General features: G+C 31.0%; 2 protein-coding genes across 2 annotated transcripts; one reads left to right on the forward strand and one right to left on the reverse strand.

Annotated features, from left to right (window-relative positions):
- The first annotated feature begins 5,248 nt into the window (after positions 1-5,248).
- Positions 5,249-11,607, forward strand: LOC117176273 (ADP,ATP carrier protein 2). The gene is made up of 4 exons (XM_033366451.1): positions 5,249-5,507; positions 9,324-9,585; positions 10,191-10,425; positions 10,506-11,607. The coding sequence occupies exons 1-4, from the start codon at positions 5,345-5,347 to the stop codon at positions 10,746-10,748; spliced, it is 903 nt and encodes a 300-aa protein (XP_033222342.1). The 5' UTR covers positions 5,249-5,344; the 3' UTR covers positions 10,749-11,607.
- Positions 11,608-20,871: 9,264 nt separating this feature from the next.
- LOC117177340 (vesicle transport protein GOT1B) lies at positions 20,872-24,178 on the reverse strand. Its single transcript, XM_033367966.1, has 4 exons — positions 23,849-24,178; positions 23,647-23,738; positions 21,907-22,085; positions 20,872-21,577 (listed from the first exon to the last, which is right to left on the reverse strand). The coding sequence occupies exons 1-4, from the start codon at positions 23,871-23,873 to the stop codon at positions 21,451-21,453; spliced, it is 423 nt and encodes a 140-aa protein (XP_033223857.1). The 5' UTR covers positions 23,874-24,178; the 3' UTR covers positions 20,872-21,450.
- Between the last annotated feature and the right edge of the window lie 119 nt (positions 24,179-24,297).

Here is a 24,297-nt window from a genome sequence, read left to right on the forward strand (position 1 = left end):
ATACTCATACCATACACTACCGGCGGAAATTATCTACACCAATTTTTTTAAGTTGTTGCTAAAGTGCTTCGACTTTTGATATATAACATTATATGTTTCCCCTTGTAATAGCGTAAGAGCTAATATAATTCTGCGTTTAATAAGCCGAAGTTGAAAGCAAAAGGTCAGTTTTATAAAAATATATTCCAAAAAACGTCAATTTTTGATGTTTTCGGAAAATTGGAATAACTCTGGAAATAATAATAATTTTTTTAAGTTCTTAGCATTATTTAAAATTTAAGACTCCATACTATTTTAAAAAGGTTTTCTCTTAAATTCTAGCATATAGTCAAAAATAGTGCAAAAAAGTCGCAAAACTTCATAAATGTTTAAATACTGAGAAATATCGTTTTTAAAAACTTGTTTATCACATTGAATAAGATGTAGTAATATTCATAAAAATATCATAGTTTTGAATCTTGTGGTGATTCCAATAATTATTTAGAAATTTGCGACTTCTTTGTACCAAGTTTGACTCTAATATAGAATCTAGGGAAAACATTAAAAAAATATCTTAACAACTTAGAAAAATAATATGTATATGATAAATAATAATAAATAAATATACAATTAAAAACATAATATACATATATGTGTTTGCGCGTGTGTGTGTAATACCTTTGAAATAAGAGAAAGAACTTTGCAAAATATTTATTATTTTCAGTGTTATTGCAATGTTCCCAAAACATCGAAATTTAACGGTTTTTTTGCAATATCTTTTTATTTAATTGGCATTTTGCCTTTGACTTATTAGAAGCCGAATTGTATCACCTTTCATGCTATATTAGGAAGATAGAATTGTATGGTAATGTTTTAAAAATTAGGGCACTTTATTGACTTCTTAAAAAAATGGGCGTGTAGATAATTTCCGCCAGTACTGTATCCCTCGTCAGCTTAAAATAAAATTTGGGCTAAACGTTTGTTTTCTAGAAAACGAGTGAATTTTTTGAAAAATGAAGCAATTTTATTATAAATTATTTTTGAAGGTACAAAAAATATTATATTGATTTTAATTGGGATATCTAAATTCCCGAAACAGATTTTTTTGTGTCAGATTTCATTTGTTTTTGTCAAGAACTAATAAATAAACTTTTTATGTAAACTAATCGTTTCTGATCATCTATGTGTAATTTTGCTATTTAAGGTCTTTAAGTATATCGCGTTTTTTCTCTGTCGAATATTATTACTTTAGAAAGACCTGCTTCAAAGATATTTGTAGAAGGATTAAAATTACGAGTAACCTTGGATATAATTTTTCCCTACTTAATATAGCTTTAAAAATGGAAAATTCAAGCGTTTGAAAATAATTGACTGCGAAATTGAATCACTGAAAAGTGAACAGTATTGAACTGTTTAAAAATTAAACTCTTCAAAAGTAACAATTATGTAATAGATCATTTCAATAATTTTGTGCAAGGTTATTGTTAAATATTAGGTTGTAAGTATCATAAATACAATATGATTAAATACCCTTCAATATTGGATATAAATTTTCAATTTAATATTAAAAATTGAATTATTAAAAATTTTAGGCTAACTTACGAATTGAACGACTTTGGAATTGGGCGTTTAAGGTAGTTGTCGTGCCAAAAATAAAGTCTCGAAAGAAAAAGCTATTTTATAATTTTAAAAATTGAAATTATATTATCAGACATGTCTTATATGGAATAAAAAAACTATTTTTTCGGGAAACAAGTTTTTAAATTATGAAAATAATTATTTTAACAATAGTTTAAAAACAATTTAAAAAAAAATAAATTTGTTCTCAACTATCTCCGTCAATGAATAATTGATTTTAAAAATTGAAAAGGGTAGAGTTGTTTCGAATGTTTTCCACAAGATGATAATAAAACTAAAAAATGTCTTTATTCAAAAACAACTCTAGATATTTTGAACACGAAAAAAAAATTACATCGGCCTGTGTCAAAAGTATTGTTAACTGCAAAGTGGGCACAAAATTTTGTGACGTCTTCGTGACATCGTTACTGCAACGACATGGGCATAGGATGTCGTAAAAAAGTGTCGTAAAGCCTTCACCAAATTTTGTGCCCACTGGGTGAATTCAACAAATTTTGAAAATAATTACTCTTCTTTTTGGAAACAATCTCTTTAATATCACCGGCTCTGGATGTGTTAGTACTAGTACTTCTGTTTTCCATTTTTTAACTTCGGGGTTTTCAGCCTCTCTAGCTCTTTTATTCTGTTCTACTTGCATTTTAATCAATTTAATTTTCTTTTTTTACCCCATTTCAAAAGTTTTAATTGGAAGTTAGATATTGTAACGTATGTTTCGCAATTTCAGCACCATGGAGACAAAATTTGTGTTGATATAAAGTTCTTTCTGCTAAGGCTTTATTTATTGAAATTCAAATTTTTTTTTAATTCGTAAGAAGCGATAGCAAGAGAAAATTAGATTGCAAAAAATATTCTCTATATAAATATTTTTATAAGTTTGACCATTTTTTTCATTGAAAATAATGTTTTTTAAATATAAAATGACAATATCCGTAATATTATTTTGATTCTTAAAGTCGGAGAAAAATTATTTTTTTTTAAAGACATGATTTTTGGCACGAAAACTACCTTCAGAATGAATTGTTGCAAATTAAAATTGATTTTTAATTTAAATCAGTAAAAATTCTCTTTTAAAGAATTTCAAATTGAACTCTTTCCAAATGCATAATTTAATGTGATATAGAATTATGTTTAAAATAAACAAGGAAACAATAGATACCGTTTGCCGAAATTTTGTAACCCATTGAATTAAGAATAAGAATAATTTAGAGCCTTTTAACCTGCAGAACAATCTTTTAAGTGAGTTCAGAAAATTAGATTACCTTGCAGATATATACGGAAAAATTTAATAAAGTCCATGAAAATATAAAATAAAATGGTATGTTTCTTTAAATATCAATGAGAATAATACGAATTGCAAACTTACATCATTTGCTGAATCGACTACAATTGTGTATTGTAACCTGTTATAACATTAAATATCTTTTTAGTTTTTCTATTCAAAATTTAAAAACAAACAACTTTTTCTGGGTCTCAAAAACATATGTGCTTCCGGCCCAGAGGTGGTACTCTGCTCACCCGGAATAAACCAATCCCTTTAATATTCAAACTCAAAATCCAATTACTCTCTGCGTCGATATCATTTTTAGATGTACTATAAGGGCATAACTTTTATGTTTTTTTCACGCACGGGCAAAACTGCGGGCGTAATTGGAATGTGATATAATATGATGATCAGGTTGCCAATCATCGATCGGTATGAGCAGTGCAATAAGGTCACTCCCAATTGAATGTGGCTTGCAGATATAGGTTGGAAAGAATCTCGGTCACACTGTGTCCCTGACATGATGTCCACTGTTCCGGCCCATTGGGATTTTTCAGGAAATTATGAAAATCCAGAATTTCATGTTCCCCGATCTAAAATATTCTCATCCACTTTTGTTACGAAAAAATCAGACGTCTCGTCACTTTGCTTCGCCTAAACGAGAGTGCTGAAAATATAAATTAAAATTATAGGCTAATTAATTATATGCTTGATATAAATATGAAGATTAATGAAAAGCATTTTCTCAAACTAGGTCGCTTTCAGAGATATACCAAATAAAAGTGGTGTGATATCATCGAATTGTGGGGAATTTAAGGTATGAATTTCTGCTTCATGAAAATAACTAGTACCCACATAAATTTTGTTTCATATATAATTTTGAATATTAATACGGTGATGATTGAAGAATATACTTTGTATGTAGTTGAAAACATGATTGATCGTTTATTCGTTATTTCTATAGTTTAAACAAAAAAATTAAAAATAGTTGTTGGCAATATTTTTGAAGGCAATGTCATTTAAAATATCAGTGTAAACAAAAAAGTTTATAGTACCGCGGACGTGATTCAAATTGCATAAAGAATTATAAGTCAGCAATGACTTATATTTAAAGTGAAATCCATGAATAAGGTTAAACTGATTTGTTTGCACAATATGAAGGATAACTAATTTTTAAACAAACGTGAAATTATTTGAATTTGGAATAAATCTGGATAAGGTGACAACAAATTTTGTAAATGTGATTAAAGTAAACAAAAATGCTTATTGACAGATAATGCGAGAACATTATAACGTACTTAAAAATACGTATATTAATAAAGAGAATAAAAGTTATAAAAATAACTGAAGTATTTTAGACATTAAAAGGCAAAAAGGAGAAAATATTGTTTCTATTTGGACTCACATTCTCGGTTAAGCAAACATATTGAAACAATTCACAATTTAAAAAAGTCAGTATAACTTACAATATTCCTGAACCGGTTTTTTGAACATTATAATATTAAATTTATAGTATATTGAAAATTCAGATTTTCATAATCATTGATACGATATATCTAAATATAGTTAATTGATCAAAGTTAGATGGTAATATTAACTTCACTGCAACAATCACTGAAAGCACAGAGCCAACATTTTGTAATAAAAATGTGATTATGTTATCCTTTTAAATTTTAAGAATGCAAACTACGAAATTTTAAACCGGGCAAACAAATAAAAACCTCAAGAAACTTCTGATTTCTTAACAATTTCCTAAAAACAAAAATAAACTCTAAGCAGTGTACACAAACGAGATATTCGAAATAAATACTTGGAACCTGGAACAAGGACCAACAATCATGCGCGTCAGCTGACAATGACGTCCTTTGTCACCGGAAGTTCCGGTGAAATATTTTTACCGATTTAATTTGCACTTTCAAAAATCTGTCATGACAAAGTAATTCGGTTAAAGTTGCACCTTGCGTAACTATAAAAAAAACCTTTGCGTTTAAAGTAGCGTGACGAAAGTTTGCGGTATTTTTTTTCTTAGCGCGACCATCAGCGAGGGGGCGTCTCTCACAGCCGCATTCCGATTGGTCCTTCCAGTCGGAAGCGACGTCATTTACGTGGATTTGAAACGTTCCAATGCTTTTCGAATTTCTAAAACACACGTCGAAACCCGTCGAAACTCAAGAAAAGCTGGAAGTTGAATGTAATCGAATGACAGCAGAGTGCACGTGGCATTTGAAAGGTCACGAATTCGAGAGTCGGGAAGTGTCAGGGTCTCGAGGTTAGTGAGGAAAGGAACGAGTTGTGAACCTGCGCAGAAGGTGGCACGTGACCTGCGCTGCTATTCTTAGCTGAGGTCGGTACTGAAAGAAGAACTCGAGCAACTGTGACTCGCTCACTCGTCGATCGTTGCGCGTCCGAAACAGGAGTCAATTTCTCCTATCCTCTCGTTCCCATTCACACCACCCAACATACACGATGACTGGTCTCGCAGATCCCATGTCCTTCGCGAAGGATTTTATCGCCGGTGGAGTTGCTGCCGCTGTTTCCAAAACTGCGGTAGCGCCAATTGAGCGAGTCAAGCTTTTGCTCCAGGTTCAACACATCTCCAAGCAAATCGCGGAGGACCAACGTTACAAGGGTGAGTCATTGAGATTTCAGAATCTGGAATAAATTCAACTGCAGATTTCTTACAATCAGGCCCAGAAATCTGCAATGAAGGAAGACAAGTTTTTCTTGTGTAAAAGTAAAAAGTGTTCGGTTAAGTTCCTATAAATCAGACAGTGAATTTCAGCTTGAGGGAAGTCGCAAAAACTGTGACAGCCGTGTTTTTGAAGCGTGACATGTTAAATTTGCAGAACCGGGAAATCCCATAGTTTCGGCCACGAATCATGCGTTCGGTTCCATAGTTCTCATTATATAACGAGAGATCGGTTTTCTGCAGGTGCTGCCTCTTTTCGTCTACTCTGTACCTTATGATTTATATAACGAGATATGCTTTTAGAGCTTACATAACTTGAAATCCGAAACATGTGAGAAGTGGTTCTTTCGAAGAAATGGACGGTCGGGCGGGTCGATAGAGGAGCCCGCACGACAGCCAGATGGCAGCGTGGCTTCGCGAAAGCTCAGGCCAATCGATGACGATGCGCTCCAACATGGCGATGGTATTGTCCATGAGACCAACCTCTATTCTATCCTTCCCCGTTTTGAGAAAAACTACACGTATGCATTCTCGCCTGCAACCTTTCTGCAGAAATTATGATAGGGTAATTTTACGCATCATCCATGCCAATTCTAAACTTTTCGTGCTTAAACTTTGGGTAAGCGATTTTGAAAATGGTTTCTATGGCGCGTGGAGGCATCGATCGGGTTTCTGTGAGGTTAGAATTGACCTTGATCCTGCTATATCTTACCAGCCGCTAACAGGGCTCGGTTTCTAGGGCCTACAAACTTTAAAATCACGATTCAGATCAAATTAATCCAATTGACAGCCTGCACTTACTTTTCGTTAAAATTCATCTTCAATTCACCTTAACGATTTTTGAGCCCTTACCTTAGAGAAGCTTGAGAAATTTCACCTCCATCCAATTTGACAGTCTTTTTATTCTCAATACAAAATTGAGATTAATTTTTTGAATTTTTTGTCAAAAGTAGACTTCCGTAAGGCATTAAATTGGTTCTGCAAAACTTTTGAGGTCATTCGCTGGACCTTCACAATTTGTAACTAAAGATCGATTTTCAGTTGTTTGTTCAAAGTATGCCTTTTCTTGTCCATCATTAGTTTCAAGCGGTTTACAGAATCACCATAATAAAGTATGCACTCACTTCTGGGAAGAATCGTTGAATTGATTAGATTGAACTCAATCCGCTGAGTGGGCTAGTCGCGAGAATTGAATTCATGTCTGGTTACTACTAGTTTGGAAGTCACGAAATAAATTGAAATTAAATTGTGAGCACTAGTGACGCCTCCATTTTTTCCATCTTATTTGAAAAGAGGGTTAGATTGCAGAATAGGGGCGTCACCTGTCACCTCTATTTTGGCAGGAAAAACATTTTTTTTTGACGACAAACTATTAGAATCTTTAAATGAACGATAAATAAATCGATTTGATGAGGCAAGCATTTCAAATGGTTACTTTTGTTACTATGATAACCCATATGGTCCTGTCACGATATATCGTAATGATCATATTCAACGAGAAGTTTGAAATTGGTAGTGATTTGATCAACGTGATTCTTACTAGGCATATGGGTGCCTTCCCGTCCCCACGAATCGTTAAAAAAGCATCTGAACGGTGAGTTAAATATGATCATTCTGATATCGTGACATGCCCCTATTCTGAAATTGCACCGAAAGGGAATAAAGGCAGATTACATAACTCGCAATAAAATTCAAGGATCATTCCTTGTCATTTAATAATGGTGTATTTGAGGTGAAATAAAAATTAAATACATAAAACAGTGAAGTGAGCGACTTAAATATTTTTAATTCCAATTCTACTTTCTTTGAGTAAGCAATGTTGTTAAGGTAATCAAAATCTGAGTGGGTTAAATATTTTAATTTTAGAATTTTTATAAGACAGGTTTGACCTGATGGTTTAGGTGCATTTTGTTTTAATTCTGAATCAACTTTCAATTACCATGTTACGTAACTCGAGTATTGCGTACACAGTATTCATAAAGGTGTTCAAAATTTTCCCTTTATGCAATTTCTAATATACTCTGGGTAAATTCTACAATAAAAATAAAGATATTCGTTACTTTTACTTCCTTTCAAGTTTATAATTTTATAATTTCAGTTAAATAATGTAATTGTTAAATGAACAAAAAGGGCTTCTATCATTTTATTGTATTGTCTAGAATTGGATACTAAATTCATTTTTCTAAATTAACCAACCATATCGTTTGGATTATTCCAAAAAATAAATCATTTCATTTTGAAGTTCATGAAAGTTCCAAAACCTATGAAGATTAATGTAACCAAATTTTCGACAGAAAAAGTAACATCTACTCGCACGAATAAAAAATTCGTACTTATGTCATCCTAGACAAGAATTTGTGATGAAATTTGTCATGTAAGTGTTAACACACTAATCTATGATAAAGTTTAATTGCTGATTATATCAAAAAATTTGATTAAAAATATGCAAAAAGTGTGAGAATTACACATTTATCACTCAGTTTCCGATTAATCTCCATTGCTTGCATTCACTAATCGTTTAAAGATATTATACGGATAAAATAGCTGATTTTTGTTTTTAATTTGGACTGTATATTTGTTAGTGTTCTCTAAAGTTAAGCGCAATTAGAAAAGTGCTGACCATTTAGAAGTTGAGACAGGTAAAATCGAAAATCGCATCTTATGCACGTAAGGCCGCGGTCACGGCAACTTTAATATATTTTAGTTTGATGACTAAAGGGTTCTGATCATATTGTTTTCAACTGAGACACGATAAAATCGCACAATATTTTGTATTCAACCCTCCAATTAAAATTATATTTTAAAAATCGCGCCAACTCAAACCAATAAAAATCAATAGTCAACTAGTTGCGGTTCAGCGGCACCAAGTACCGCGTGTCTCAATTCTCCGGGGAGGATCTTTAGGGTGTCTCTTTGCAAGAATTCATCTGTATAATAACTTATGGATTGCAAAGCAATAATTAAATTGTTTTTAAGCACAAATTAAAATGCATTCTGAAAATTGTACCTGGTTTCGCGAGTTGACATTTTGGCCGCACTGACATGTGCATCACATGTTCTAAATTAATTGTAAAAATCGTTTTTTTTTGTTACGCAAGTAACTTACATTTCGTTGTTTAAATCTTATTCACTTTAAATTCAATCAAATTTGAAGACAATGTCTTGTCAGATGCAGTAGATAGATGACACTGTAATTGTTACAAAATAAACTAGGTTTTTTCGAAGAAAATTTTTTCTTTTTATAGTCTGTTTAATTACTTTTCATATGTGTCGTTGGAGTATTGAATGATAATTTGATTTTGTTCGTGTAAATAAAGTATTTGGTAATTCATTTACTTTTGTTTTAAATTAACTCCTTACTTTATAAATATGGAATCATCTTTTGTATGTGCAATTTTTTGTGGTCAGATTTTCTGACAGAAAATGAGCTTGAAATTAATACACATTTTGCAAGGATGATGTTTTTTAAATAATACAAGATTTTAAAACTAGATAAAATCCTCCCGTTACGCGGCTAAAGATTTACCTTCAAAGGGTTAATTAAAAAGGGGCAATTCAACAATTATGTAACACCGTTAACAACTGGAGTTTAAAACAAAGTTGCTGTTATAAACGACCAATACGTTTAATCGAATCATGGCAAAACAGTGGCCTATAATTAGTATTTTGAGAAGAAAAAATTCTGATCAGTGCCGATATTCGATTCCTACTTTATGCCGTGAATACTACCTAATCCGTAATTTTTCTTATTTGCAGGAATGGTCGATTGTTTCGTCCGTATTCCAAAAGAACAAGGATTTCTCAGTTTCTGGCGTGGAAACTTCGCCAATGTTATTCGTTACTTCCCCACTCAAGCTTTGAACTTCGCCTTCAAAGATAAATACAAGCAGGTGTTCCTTGGTGGTGTTGACAAGCACACTCAGTTTATGCGATACTTCCTTGGAAATCTCGCTTCCGGTGGTGCTGCTGGAGCCACGTCTCTCTGCTTCGTCTACCCTCTTGATTTTGCAAGAACCAGGTACGTTCGATCTCGTTTAAACAATCAATGTTCTACTTCTTCTCAAACAGTCAATTCAAATTTAATATTATTTTTCACGTTTGGATATATTAGACTACTTTTGCATTTTTCTGATGACCTACGTTCCAAATTTCAATTGAATAATATTAGCTGAAATAAGGTTGCTTTTTGGCATCTAAAAAAAGTAACAAACGTTTAAAATGGGCCAATGTCTTTTGTTTAATTTTTTAATTTAAAAAAATTAGTTATGGTGGTCGACAATTGTTTCGGGGAGTTTAAAACTTATTAGTTAATAAAAATGAAACTTCGAAAACAGTGTTTCAGATGGAATTTCCATCTTATGCAGTAAAAAAGCATATTCATGGTCAAAATTATTTTTGTCAACAATATTATTTTACTATGCTAGGAAGAATATTATCTAGATTATTCAAATAATATAAATAAGATACCATTAGTATTAAAATTCGAATTTAACTTGAATTTATGGTTATATTTTTGAGATACACATTTGATTTAGAAACAAGCACACATTTATATTTCACACTGTGAAATACTCTTATTAATGCAATGGGAAAAATGTAATACGTTGAGAATGTTGATTTCAGGTTGGCCGCAGATGTAGGTAAGGCCGGAGCAGGGCGTGAGTTCACAGGATTAGGAAATTGTTTGACCAAGATCTTCAAAGCTGATGGACTCGGTGGACTCTACAAGGGATTCGGTGTATCGGTCCAGGGTATCATTATCTACCGAGCAGCCTACTTTGGTTTCTATGACACCGCTCGTGGTATGTTGCCCGACCCTAAGAAGACGCCATTCCTCGTTTCGTGGGGTATTGCCCAGGTGAGTGATCACTGGCCATTGATGTTTGTCGCAAACAGTGAAAGAAACGACACTCATAATTGTTTTCTTTTAATTTTCAGTGCGTTACCACCGTAGCTGGTATTGTCTCGTATCCCTTCGACACTGTGCGTAGGCGTATGATGATGCAGTCTGGCAGAGCCAAGGGTGATATTCTTTACAAGAGCACGGCTCACTGCTGGGCAACTATCGCCAAGACTGAGGGTTCTGGTGCCTTCTTCAAGGGAGCCTTCTCCAATGTTCTCCGTGGTACTGGCGGTGCCCTAGTACTTGTATTGTACGATGAAATCAAGAACCTTCTCTAAGAAAGACACAATTAGGGTCCTCACCTCATTACCATTACCGATCACAGAATTCATCATCTCCATTACCACTAAATCCCCTTACCATCTTCTATGAAAGTAGCAGTCTCCACACCGAGAGGCAGGAAATAGACTGCCGACAATTTCATAAATAGCCCGGGCTGAGAGCGATCGGTAGCGGCTCGCGAAACTCGTGAAACTCGGCAGATAAGGAGCTCGAGAAATCTCAATCTCTGAGCTCTCTAGGATAGAATTCGCTTAATTTATTGCCGGATTCAGTATTTTCCTAAGCCTTTCGGAACACGCTACTCACTTCCTTCTGCCTGCGACGTGCGCGATGGGGGCGCAGGGTGAATTAAAATATTTGTGAAATTGAACGCACACGTCGTTTGAAGGACTAACTGATGGGCGTGCAGGACAGGCCGTTCGGAAGAGAGTTATTGCAGACGGTGTGTGTCGCTCGGGTCTGTGAAGCTGATTACACGAACATCAAACTATGGAAAACTAGCTAACAATCGTTGAGAGCCAATTACTAACTGTTGAGAGCGAGAGAGGGACGCGCGGCGAAAGATCATCAACGGCGATGGCGGGGCGCGTAGACCTGGGCCGCCCCCCGCCCTTATTCTCGGCCCATTGTAGATAATTAATAATTCGTAATTATTGATGAAAGCGATCATTGTAATATCGAATCCACCATAACTTAGGCGGATGGTTATTGAATTTCGCACTCCCGACGTCTATCTTGTAAGATACAAATGAAAGAGCGCAAGAGGTAACTCTGATTGTATACATCTAATCTGTTCATGTTCAGGATGTGTGCAGAGAAGGCGAGAGATCAATAAAACTGAAAAAGGAAATGCAATTTGTCCTCTGTCATTTCGTATCCTGGCCCATCCGAGTTCCGTTATTTTTTAGAAGTGTTAAAATGTTATCGTAGACGTTCATGGACGCTATCGAAGGTCGGAGATCAAGGACAATCACGTGGCTAGAAAGTGAGTTGGCAAACGTGCTTGCTAAGAATAATTGATGTTTCAACAGGTTCAATACATAATTAGTTTGAAAATTAATGATACTATAACAATTTGTTACTTTAAAATTTCATTTGAGTGCTCAAGAAATTTTTAATTTATTTTTAGTGTGATATTTCATTGACATATTTTTGTTCCTTCCCTCACTTTAATTTCAGAAATATTTATGAAGTTTAGAGTTTTAACCATAATTGATTAAATTCGGTTTAAACGCCCCTTGAAAATTAGTGAAATTCCTGCATATTTGAAATAAGAAAAGCCTGTTTTTGAATTTGACAAGCTTTAATCTTAATTTTTATAGTTTATTTTCAAATCAGTAGATAATCAAAAATTATTATGAGTTTAATTATTATCTACTGTAGGACGGTCTTCCCTACTTACTTGTACAATTTTCAAGTTGTATACAAATTAATTAGACCTATTTTACATATAAGTATACTAGGGTGGGTTTTTTGGGGCTTGTTGAATATTATTGTTGAATGACAACATAACCTGGACTTTCCTGAATGAGAATATTATGACTTAAATTTGAATACATTTTGTTTTTTTACCTCAAGTTACTTACAAACTGTTTCGTGAATTGTACTAGGGGTCGATTTTAGAGGTTCTTTAATATTATTGTTGGGTTAATAACATAATCTGGAGTTGAAAAGATTTTTAAATATTGTAACTACTTTCAATTTAAATATTTGTTGGCCATTTTATATCAAGTTACTTTCGAGCTGTTCCGTGAAATGTACTAGGGGTGGATTTTGGGGTTGTTTAATATTATTGTTGGTATATTATACCCCTGGTTATCACGCAGATAACACTGCAAAAAATAATCGTTTTTAGAATATTACAATGTAACTAGGATCACTGAGTTTTGAGCTGCTCAAAATTACCAAAACCGATTTCTGGTCTCCACCCCTTTACGCTCAAATACAACCTCTGGTTGCCACGCAAATGAGGCTCAAAAAAATAATCTTTTTTAGAATTTCAGTGTCAACAGAATCAATAAGATATGTAGTTTTTTAAAAATATTTTAAAGTGTAAATAGAGATTCTGATTTTTGGGCTCCTCAAAAATACTAATTTCAATTTTGGGCTCTAACCCTTAACGCCAAAAACCAAGCCCTCGGGATACTGCCAGTTTCTTTGGGCACGTTGGAAATTCAAATTCGTGTTTATAAATAGGTGTTTGATTTTTTAGATGTAGTGGTGGTTTTTTCAAACAAATTCAAACATTTGGGAGAACAAGAAACGTCCAACATTAATTTCTACTTTGTTTTTTCCAAGTTTAAATTTTTACTAATGTGATGATTTTTTGTACATAGGGGTTGTTTAAAAAAAAAAAATTTCCAAAAATTCTGGTGTTCTTTTTTTTCTAGTTTTAGTTTTTACATAGGGGGTAATTTTATTTTTAGTAGCCACTCGAAATTCGAATTTTACTGAAAAGCAGTGGAACCCCAAAAAACCAAAAATTCTGATGCAAATAAATGCGGGAATTCATGGAAATCAATTTTGTTGCGACCAAAAAGACCGAAGAGAAGGCTTGAATTAAAAACTCTTGCTACTTACACAATAGGCCCTTCTCAGGGCTAACAAGTATTTTAACGAATAAATGGTGTTTAATGTTATAAAAAATAATCGCTGACTATTCATCATATATAATATATACAAATGACTACACAATTTTATAGTAAAAAGCATTCTTTGGCTGTATTTTCTTGGGTCTAAATTCGTTGAAATTTGATTAGTCCTTCAAAGAGATATTTATTTGATTCAATTAGTACACTTCTCTGCATTGCTCAGGACGCATTTTATTCAAAAGGATATTAAGTCAAAAATATTGTATTTGATACTAAAGATCGTCGCATTTTTACTAGAATAAAATTTGGTGTTTGCATAAGTATTACTTTTCTTACTTCAAGGCTATTTTTTATATGATTAGTAAAATGAAATTACTCATAAAAAATAAACATCTATTTTAAAGAAATAGTTAACAATTTTCAAATTCTTAAATAAGGGGGTTTAATAAAAAGTTGATCATTTTACACAATGAGATATAAAAAGTAAAAAAAATTCAAACTGGCCACATTTAAAAAAAGTTAAGCCTGGCCCTTGACCCTAGACTTAAAGAATACGAAAATATAAATCTAAAAGTTCCAGGAATGTACTTTTAATGGGTATGTGCATTTAAAATACAAATATCTTCTAACTGAAGTCACGTTATGAGACATTCGGCCATGATAAAAAAAATTCTGATCATCAGTTACTGTTACTTTCAATCGTCGTTGATAATTCGATTTTTAATAATACTAAAATCTTCGTAAGTATAACATTAGCATTTTAACCCTGCATTATGAATAGTAGTTTGAATTATTATTTTGGAGTTTTATCTAAATATTGCAATGCGGCGTAATCAGTCAAAAAACTTTTAGGACATACATCAAGATAATATTTGAAATTCTTAACACTAAAATATGAATTTATTTAGATACTTTTAGAAAAAAATGATTAAATAAAGAAAATGTATAGCAATTAAGATAGTACACTTTTTGGTAATCACTCCTAAATTCTCAAAACTCGAACAATTTTGCATTCAAGATTTAAAAATATTAGTTTATATTGAATCCAAAGCAATTGTAAGCCCTTTGATAAAGCAAAATCAAACAATAAGTTTACAGTGTTCCAAATTCAATAACTTTCAATTGAAGCTCTGTATATTGTGGAAGGCTTCAAGAATATACGATTATTATGAATGAAGTACAATTTAAAATGAAGAATTTACAATTTAAAAAATGTGGGGCACAATTCTTAAATTTAAAGAATTTCAACGTAAAAAATTCTATAATTACATAATCCTATTTCAGGATGTCCGCTGGACCGGGAAATGACAGTGAATTTATTTCTTAACCGGGAATTAAAAAAACTTATAGAAAAAAAATCTGTCTAGGTTTGATTCCAACAGTTTTTTCAAATAATCAGTTGGATATTTATCTTTTTTAATTATATCATACAGTTTACAATGCGTAATTTGACAATTTGGGAAAAAATATTTTTAGTTGGTCAAATGTAAATATAAATTATAATTAGTTTCAAAATTGAACTATATTTTACGGATTAAAAAGCGAATAACAATTTATTTTACAAGACGATTCGGAATCAGTTGCAAATTTCCAGATTTTAAGGTTAAAAATTAAACTATTTCAATTAAAAAGTCTTAGTGGTTAAACAAATGTAAACGTCGGATTTTAAATGGATAAACTATTTTCAATTTTAAAATAACTTCAAAATAATATAATCATAATTACAGGCTTTTTTACGCTTAAAATATTGTTATAGTTTAAAATTTTTGAATGCAGAACAATAACAATTTCTTAATATTGATAAATATTGATTGTTCATGTAAAATCAGTAATTGAGGATCTGGATCGAGAAACTCGCCCAGGGCTCGAGATCGTGTGAAATTATTGTCCAAACGTATCGGGGAATGGAAATTTTTAGAATCACAAAATGAATCTTTTTTCAATATAGGTTTATAGAGAATTATGAGACGGAACTTTTTCTGTTTTCTTATCAGATGAGTATTTTTAATAATTCGCCGACAAAAATGTATAAAGGGAACTTTAGAGTTGAAACAGCTCCTATTGAGACTTTTGTTCGCCATTACTAAAGGAAGTTTTTTGGAAATTTTCAAATCGATTAATTCAAAATTGGCGGAAATATCCATTTTACAAGAAAGCATGCTACGCCGCCGACGATAGTTCATAGGTTCGTAGGCCTCGCTAGGGTATATTTAGTGTATACATCAAAGCTTCAAACAATTCCGATAATATTTGTCCAACTTACGATGATTTATTTCTTAAAAAGTAATTGAATTTAGGGCCGAAGTTTTTCAGTTTTTCAGGCTTATTAAAAATACTCATCTGATAAAACTAACATAAAATTGAAAAAAGTTCCGCCTCCTTATCCTCTACGAGTCTTTATTTAAAAAAGATCAATTTTGTGACATTAAAAATGTCCGTCCCAGGAGACGTTTGGACAATAATTTCGTACGATCTAGGGCGCTGGACGAGTTTCTTGATCCAGACCCTCAATTATGAATCAAATTTATAAAACTAAACGATGACCCTCAAAATTTTAATTATTTTTATTTAAAAACATTTAATTCACAAGTAAAATTGTTGAATTTTGATGCATGATAATTATTGCACATCTATCACTCCTAAAAAAATCAAGCAAGTTGAAGAGATATTCAGATGGTCTGAAAAGATTAAAACTCAATTTAAACTGTGACATGATTTAAAATAATTTAAACAGAGCGTCTACGTATAAGGACAAAATCCGGCTATTCGTACTGAAATTTCGATATAAATAGGCCAGTACTTGATTTAAAACAAAATATAGATTTTTGCAGATTTCTAACGAAAAAAAATTTAGAAGCTTTTTAAGAATAATGAAAGGCTTCAAAATAATAAAAAAAAAACCTTTTTAAGATTTTTAGGAAAATAAAAAATGTCCTTTTATTTTGAAAAATTAATTTTAAGAGAATATATGTAAAAAGATTTCAAAAATTAATCACGAAGATTTTAAGGAAATATTTTTAATTTTGCAGGATGTAACAAATCATTTTAAGAAGTATTCGAAACGTTTTAAAAGATGTTTAGAAGTCCTGAAAAAATTTCCAAAGTACTTTTAAATTTGAATAAATTTAAAACAACATGTAGATGTTTCAAGAGTTTGAAGCTTTTTAAGGATTTTTAAACTATTTAAAATGAAAATAATTTAGCTTTTAATTTAAAAAGTGTTGTTCATGGAAAAAAAGTAATTATTCCATTTTTAATGTGAAAATTTTACGTACGGACAATAATTAACCGTTAAAAATTTAGCCGAAAATTATAACGGACAAAATGAATTAAATGAACTCCTGTTGTTCTATTGTGGTAAAAGTGTTGCCCATGATGCATTCTTCTTAGGCAAAAGGTTAGTTAAAGCTTTTTGTACTCAAAAAAATCGAAGGAATCATTTTTTTCATAAATAACATTTTTCCATTTCGGCAGTTAATTCGTCATCAAAAAGCAAGTGAAAAGGTATAGCGAAAGAATATCGTGAACTGAACACTTCTCTTTTTGTGTAGGTATAAATATCGTCCGCAGGGTACTTTTGGCATACAATTTATTTTTTCAGTAGCATGATCAAATACAAAACTTGTTTAAGTGCAATTTTTTATTAATACTGAATATAAGAAGGAAAATGAGTTGTTTTTATTCAAACATAAGTTTTGAATTAAGTGGAAGCAACCTAAAATCTCATAACTCATTTCCAATGTTTTCTTTATGATTGAAAGTTTACACGTACGGTCTACTGAGCAGTCTTACCGGTTTTTAACTTCTAAATTATGTATATATGTGTATACATATATAGATTTTTTTTGTTGAAAATGCATGATTATATTTGAGAATATTTCAAATACTGTGAAAATGTTGCATGGAATAATGTAACTTTTGGAATTTACATTATTTTTTATGGTGTTAAAATTTATTTTTTGATTTATGAAGAAAACTCAAAAGGTTGTTATGATAATCTTCTAGGGCATTTAGAAATCAAACTTTTTCTTTTCTTGTCATTTTTTCATATCGTCCGTTAATTGGCTTAAAAGGTTAATTTTCATGTTTTTTTTTTAATTTTGTAAATGCTATAACTCTAATAATTTTTAATTTATATACATACAGACACTCCGACACATTCGTAAAAACCTATCTTTCGGAATTATTTTGGCTTAGTTTGCGCCGTGTGTCTAAAAATTGAATTTTTGTATTTTAAATGTTTTTTTTTTATAAATAAAACAAAAACTATGCGTCCTATAAAAAAGTGATTAATAACAAATTTGTAGATATTTTTTGGGTGCACAATGTTTGTCTTATCATTTTAAGCCCTATTTTGCATAGTTTGACCGCAAAATGCAATCTTTGATTTTTAATTAGTTTTTGTACCGTCAAAATTTGAATTTTTCGCAAAAATTTTTTCATGCTTAAAGCCAAAACTACGCATCCTATCAAAAACTGGTTGATAACAAATTTGTAGATTTTTTTCAAATGCACAATTTTTGTGTATTGATCTTTTACCGTATTATGGACAGTTTGGCCGAAAAATGTAATTTTTGGATTTTTAATTATTTTGTATGCTGTCAAAATTTAAATTTTTGATTTTTTAAGAAAATTCAAAAAGTTGTTATGATAAATCTCTTAGGGCATTCAAAAAGCAACATTTTTCTTCTCTTGACTTTTTTTCATATCGCGCATTATTTGGCATAAAATGTTCATGTTCGTTTGTTTTTTGGAATTTGTAAATGCTGTAACTCTGAAAATTTTCGATTTTTTGAAAAAAGTAATTAGGATAAATTGTTCGACTTTTTGAATGCTATGAATAACCGTACAGAGAATTTTTGAATGTTGAAAAAAGTTGTCTCAAAAACCTTCAAAATGTGCCCACTTTTTTAATTTTTATCCATAATGGCTGGCTAACGAACTTGACCTTTAGTTTAGGACACTAAACGAGTGTACCAAAGGGCGATCCGATAGATTAAGTTTTTCAAAAGTTATCGTGTTCACAAACAGACACATTCGTAAAAACCTGTTTTTCGGATTAAAGGGGTCTCAAAACGTGGACATTTGGGGGGGGGGGGTCCCAATTATACACAAATCTAATACCGTTCCTTGAGAATGTAAAAAAAGGGCCGCAACATGTTTTAGACGAAAGTCAGTGGAATGATACAGAAACAATTAAATGTATAGGTGACGATTATTATACAACTTCAAATTGAAAGAACATTGGGCCTACAAAAGAAAAACTTTTTAGTTTTGAGGAAATAGAAAATAAGTCTTATTAATTTTGGTTTGGGAGTAATTCAAACAATTGAGTGCCCAAAAGTAAGATTTCAGGACAGTGATATATTATTATAAAAAGTTATTAATGTTTCCCGTCATTACATATTATAAATGAGAAATTATGTTGTAATAAATATAATATGAAATAATACTGTGTTACAAAAAACTCAGTATACTTTTTACGAGACATTGTAGGTTTAGAGAAACTAAAAATGTGCATGAGAAATTTCTCATACGCTCCCAAAATCTGATTTAATGGTCAAAACCACTTTATTGGTAGGTGTGTGCATATAATAATTCATAACTCCGCCCTTTTGCATTTGACTTAAAAGTTTTTTTTTTTTCGTTTGAAAATAGAATAATACATCTTTTTAAACATAGATTCTTTATTTTATCAAGATGAAAAATCATTAAGCTACAAAGAAAATATTGCCCAGTTTCTTACTTTTTCAACGTTAACAAAAATTTAAGGAGATTTTTGGAAACACAATAATGTACTGCCGTACTATTGTCAATATATTGAAAGCTGCTTTAATTCCGCGTGTAATGAAATTTTTTCATTTAGAATTGGTTGAAATCTGAGTGAGTTGGAGCAATATTTTTAGCTTTTTTATAATTTCCAGTACAAAATACTGAGTACTGTGTTAATAAAAAAATTTCATATGAGCCTTCGTTGTGGTGGGAATTCAGCTTGAACAATGCTTTACAAATTCTCATTCCACGCGGGACTTAACGCACTTTTAATATATTAACACTAAACAGTTTTTGGTTTCAAAAATTTCATAAAATTGTTTTTAAAGTTTAAAAGATCAGGTAAAATGAGACACTTAGAAAATTTTCAACTGCAGCTACGTGACTTTTCACTGTGATAAAATAAAAGATCTATGGTTAAACAGGTTTGCTTTTCTATTTAAAAATACTAAATAAATCAAATTAAATCTAGCATGTTTGTGAATTACTATTATATAAATACGTACACCTACAAAAAAGTGTTTTGACCATAAAATCAGATCTTGGGGGTATATGAGAAATTTTTTTTACATAAACCTTTTTTCAATTTGACTAGACGTAAGATTTCTACTACGTTTCGTGAAGAGTATTTGTTCACTGTTACACTAGACCCAGGGTGGCCTTTATTTTTCACTTTTCGAATATCTTTGGTCTCAATCCCCAGTTTTTTTCTACTGCCAAAAAAACATCTCAAAATATAAGCGAAATCGCTGAATATTTAGGGGTCGCGCAAATACCATACAGTTGCTCATAATTTAACGCGGGGAAAATTCAGCTTTATGTAAATCTAATATTGAAAGGTTATGCAATTTTACAAATAACTCTGTGTTTGAGTATGTTGATCAGAATTCGTCAGGGAATAATAATCAATCATAAATTTTGATGGTCAGTGATTCAAAGCCACTCTTATGGCACAAATTTTGAGTTTATGTGTGTTCATTCGAACAAAATTGGAGTGTGAGACGAAAGAAATTCGAAAAAAACTGTCACCAAGTATAAATAAGTACCACCCTACTACAACGTAGTGCAAATAATAAAGACGTGATTTATAACAAATGTATATACTCTATAATTGATCTAAAGTTAGTAAAAAATATTTTTCATTTTTTTGGTTGTCCAAAAATCGAACTTTTAAAAATGGTCATATATCTTTCTCTAATGAGCTGTTGTAAAAAAGTTATTAGAAAACATATTCTTCTTATTTTAAGTTTTTGGTGCAATTATTTTGCACAAATTGATTTGATTGAGTATTTGTTTTTATGACCAGTTTTTTGAAGAACATAATTCTTTTTAAGCCTTCTTGTGCAATTTTGTTACTCAATTTGATTGTTTTAAAGTTTATGAATGTTTAAAAAGTGTACTTTTAAATATTTTCTATTATTCCTTCTATAATCGTCACAAATAGTATATTTATCTTATAAAAAAAAAACAACATTGAGTGTTACCAAGGAAAAACTTTTAAGGACCATTAGACGGATGAAAATAAATAAACCATAATTAATAAAAAAAAATCATATTTTATGAGATGGGAATGTCACTGCCGTTTAAAATCCGATGATAAAATTCTTGAACAACTTTCAATAGCCCTGAAACGAAGGAAATAAATATTGAATTCACTCACCTCTCCCAAAAGATGAATTTATTTTTAACCAGTTTCTTAAATAAGTTTGATTTGTAGTGTTGTCCTGTTTTGTGTAAAAACGAACAAGGAATAATGTATTCTAATAATAAACATAGTATTTTAATGCAAAAACTAACAATTTACATTAATAGATCGTACAAATAATTTCTCTATTTGAATATCTTATTTTACGTATTTCTTTTACACAGAAATTATTTCACTCCCCATCTTCATCATGTTTCCCTTGAAATATTTACCCTCCGAAAAAGATGAAACTCGCAAAAAACTATTCACACACCATACATAAAAAAATAACGAAAATCATAAAATGCATATTCAATTATTTCCTGATTACTATCTACCCCCCAAAAAAATGTACACGCGTAACCTTAGTCATAAGTTATTATAATAACTTGGCACATAATATAAAACTAATGCAAGGGAAACATTGATCTGTAATTACATTGGAGCAATAGCATGAATGTCTTTAGTGTACACACTTGATCTAATGTGTTAAAAGAATATGTTGTAACGTAAGGAATGATGTAACAGGGAAAAGATGAGATATGAGGAATGAATCATTATAAAAGAAATATGAGATGAATGAACACAAGAGTGTGATCGGTATGTACAACGATTGAAGAATGACGCAGTAATTATGAGTTAAAAAGGAGGTCATACTGTTGTCCTATTTGAATCTCCTGCAAGCATGTCCATAATTCGACTGATGCCTGGCATGTTCAAAAATGTTCCTAAGATTGGTACTCTCCGTAAAAAGTTTATCGCCACTGGTAAGAATCCACTACAAATAGAAAAAAAATCATGATGAGAGTAAAGGAGACAACAAGAGAATGATAATCACAACAACAACATTCTTTAAAAACTTTGAACTCTAATTTAAAACATTATCAAATAATCTAAAGAACTGATACTAAAGTTTCATAAGAAATATTTTGAAACTGTAATTTTGCAATAAATAGGACAAATGCAAAGATTAAAATTGAAAAACTGACAAAGATAAAATTCTCATATGATGGAAAGACATCGAAAAAACAATTTTCACATTGAATGCTATTCAAATTGATAGACGATTTTGAATATATTTTCTGGAATAGAAAATTTGGTAAATACCTAAACAAAATAACGAAGCCATAGGTTTCGACGATCATGCCGACCAGAGGCCAGCCCAATATAACAATAATTACACCTCCTAAAAATGAAGCACTTCCTTTTAATTTGTGCCTCTGGAAGAAAAAGCTTAATGTCCTCCTAGGTCCAATAACACATCCCAGGCCCGAGATAAACAGGAGCTGCGGGAGACAGATTGCTTAAAGCGTTTCGAAATAACCAAAATTCGATAAATACTCTTACAAACATGGACACAATATTTTGGCAGACAAGAACGTAACTAAATAATTTAAAGTAAAAATCGTATGAAGTAAAACGAATAAAAATGTTGACCTTTCGAAATTCAACAATTTCGAATTGAAGATGTTAAAAAAACCGTCAAAATTTCCGAAATTTCAATTCAATACTTACAAATTATAAAATATCTCATTAACAAAAAACTATTAATATTTTCAATAATAAACGTTAAAAATAAAACTGTTTTTAAGAGTTCAAAATTGAACTGTAATTACTGAAATCGTACAATTTCAAATCATGAAAACATTAAAATTAAACAATTTCAGTTTTAAGTATGGAAAAACTTAATAATTTGAAAGATTTTAAATGATGTCTTAAACATCTGGTTATAGTTTAATTAAGCGTTTAGGCGAAATAACTGTTTCCTTGTATTTTAAGAACTGAGCAATTTAATTCAAATCATCTGAAGAATTTCAGTATTGTCAGTAATTTTGATATAATATTATTCGCAATAAGACACAGTTTTAAAGAAATATTTTTTGAAACAAAAATTCAAAACTTCTCCAATTTTTCAAAAACAAATTTTTAACCAAAGTTATGAATATTAAAAAAAATCTCAATTTTGAATATCGCCTAAGTTTAAAAACATTTTCAAACATTATTTTAGGGTTTTTTTTTCAATACCTAAGAGAACGGATCCTAGAATTTTCATAAAAATTACTAACAACTGAAATTCTTCAGATGATTTGTCATGGAAAAGTTCAAGCCAATTATTTTTCATTTATTTTTTGTACATAACTTAATGCAGAAGAGTAGAGAAACAATTGATGCATGTAATACCAGAGACAGAAATGTGCTTTTTAGGCATTTTAGCTCGCAGAAGTTGTTTTATTTTATTCGGATATGGAAAGTCGAATAGTAGCTATTAAATATGAAAAACAAGTGACTTCTGAAAATACAAGTTGACCATTATTGCACCCAACCGTTCACATTGCGACAATTTATACGTAAACCATGTGTTGAAGTTATTCATTCATCGAAATGTTTTAAAGAAAAATTTCTTTATTAAATTGATTCATGCTTTTAATATCAAAATTTAACACTTCAGATTCCATCTAAAATTAAATTAAAAATTCAGCTTAGGAAAGGATTTGGTAACTTTTCTCAAAAATATTGTTTTAATTCAGATGATTTGTAACAATAATACGACTTTTCCTGTAAAGTCAATCAAAATATATAGTATCTAGTCAAAAATAATGAAAGCGCACAGCAAGTGACAGAAAATATATGAAAAACTATTAATTTTTAAGCAAACACACAATGTAACAAATTTATAAATAAGAGCTTTAAGCTTGACCCTTTTATCACACCTTTATGCAAATAAAATAGATTTAACTTATTTCTAAAGCCTTGAAAATAATCTCGACACAATCGCTGATACAATACATAAAAATATAGGATTTTAACCTAAATAAATATTTACCAGTTGTTAAATAATAAACTTACGTTGCCAATTGCTAGAAGACCTTTGTCAAAGAACAGTAATACTCCGAGAAAGAGAAAAGATATCCCAAAGCCAGCCAGCCCAACTCCGATTTCTGAAACATATTTTTCATTATTCAGCTGCCTCAGAAAAGTTTCGTCAAAGTTTCGGACTTAACAAAAACTTGCCACTGTTTATTTATCACCACTATTTTAGAATACTCACTTTGCGTATCTGTTATTTCGAACATATTTACAAGAGCATTTGTCGCACGAAATAAGAGTTTTAATTATCATGCGGCGTGGAATATGACCACGCCAGCCACAAACTTAGGAAAACCTAACCTATCTCCACGTCATTGGTTATGATGAGGCAGGATCGACAAGATTTACGATTATGACGACCTACTTATAACAATCGATAGAAACTCAGTCAAAATTAGCGTTAAACGTCATAACACTCGCGGCAACAATTAATTATAATCTTGTAAGTGTAGTTTTATTGAAGAACACAAAAATATGGATAACATCACAAGTTTTAAACACATGTAACTAGTCTGCCATTTTGGAAATGAAATAAAAGTATTTACTATTTACGGTTATTACGCACGCGCAAGTTTAAAACAAATATATCTATTTGATTTCTAACTTTTCTTATTCTTGTTTTAATGTATT

This window comes from Belonocnema kinseyi, chromosome 7 (genome assembly GCF_010883055.1).
Source record: "Belonocnema kinseyi isolate 2016_QV_RU_SX_M_011 chromosome 7, B_treatae_v1, whole genome shotgun sequence".
NCBI classification, from domain to species: domain Eukaryota; kingdom Metazoa; phylum Arthropoda; class Insecta; order Hymenoptera; family Cynipidae; genus Belonocnema; species Belonocnema kinseyi.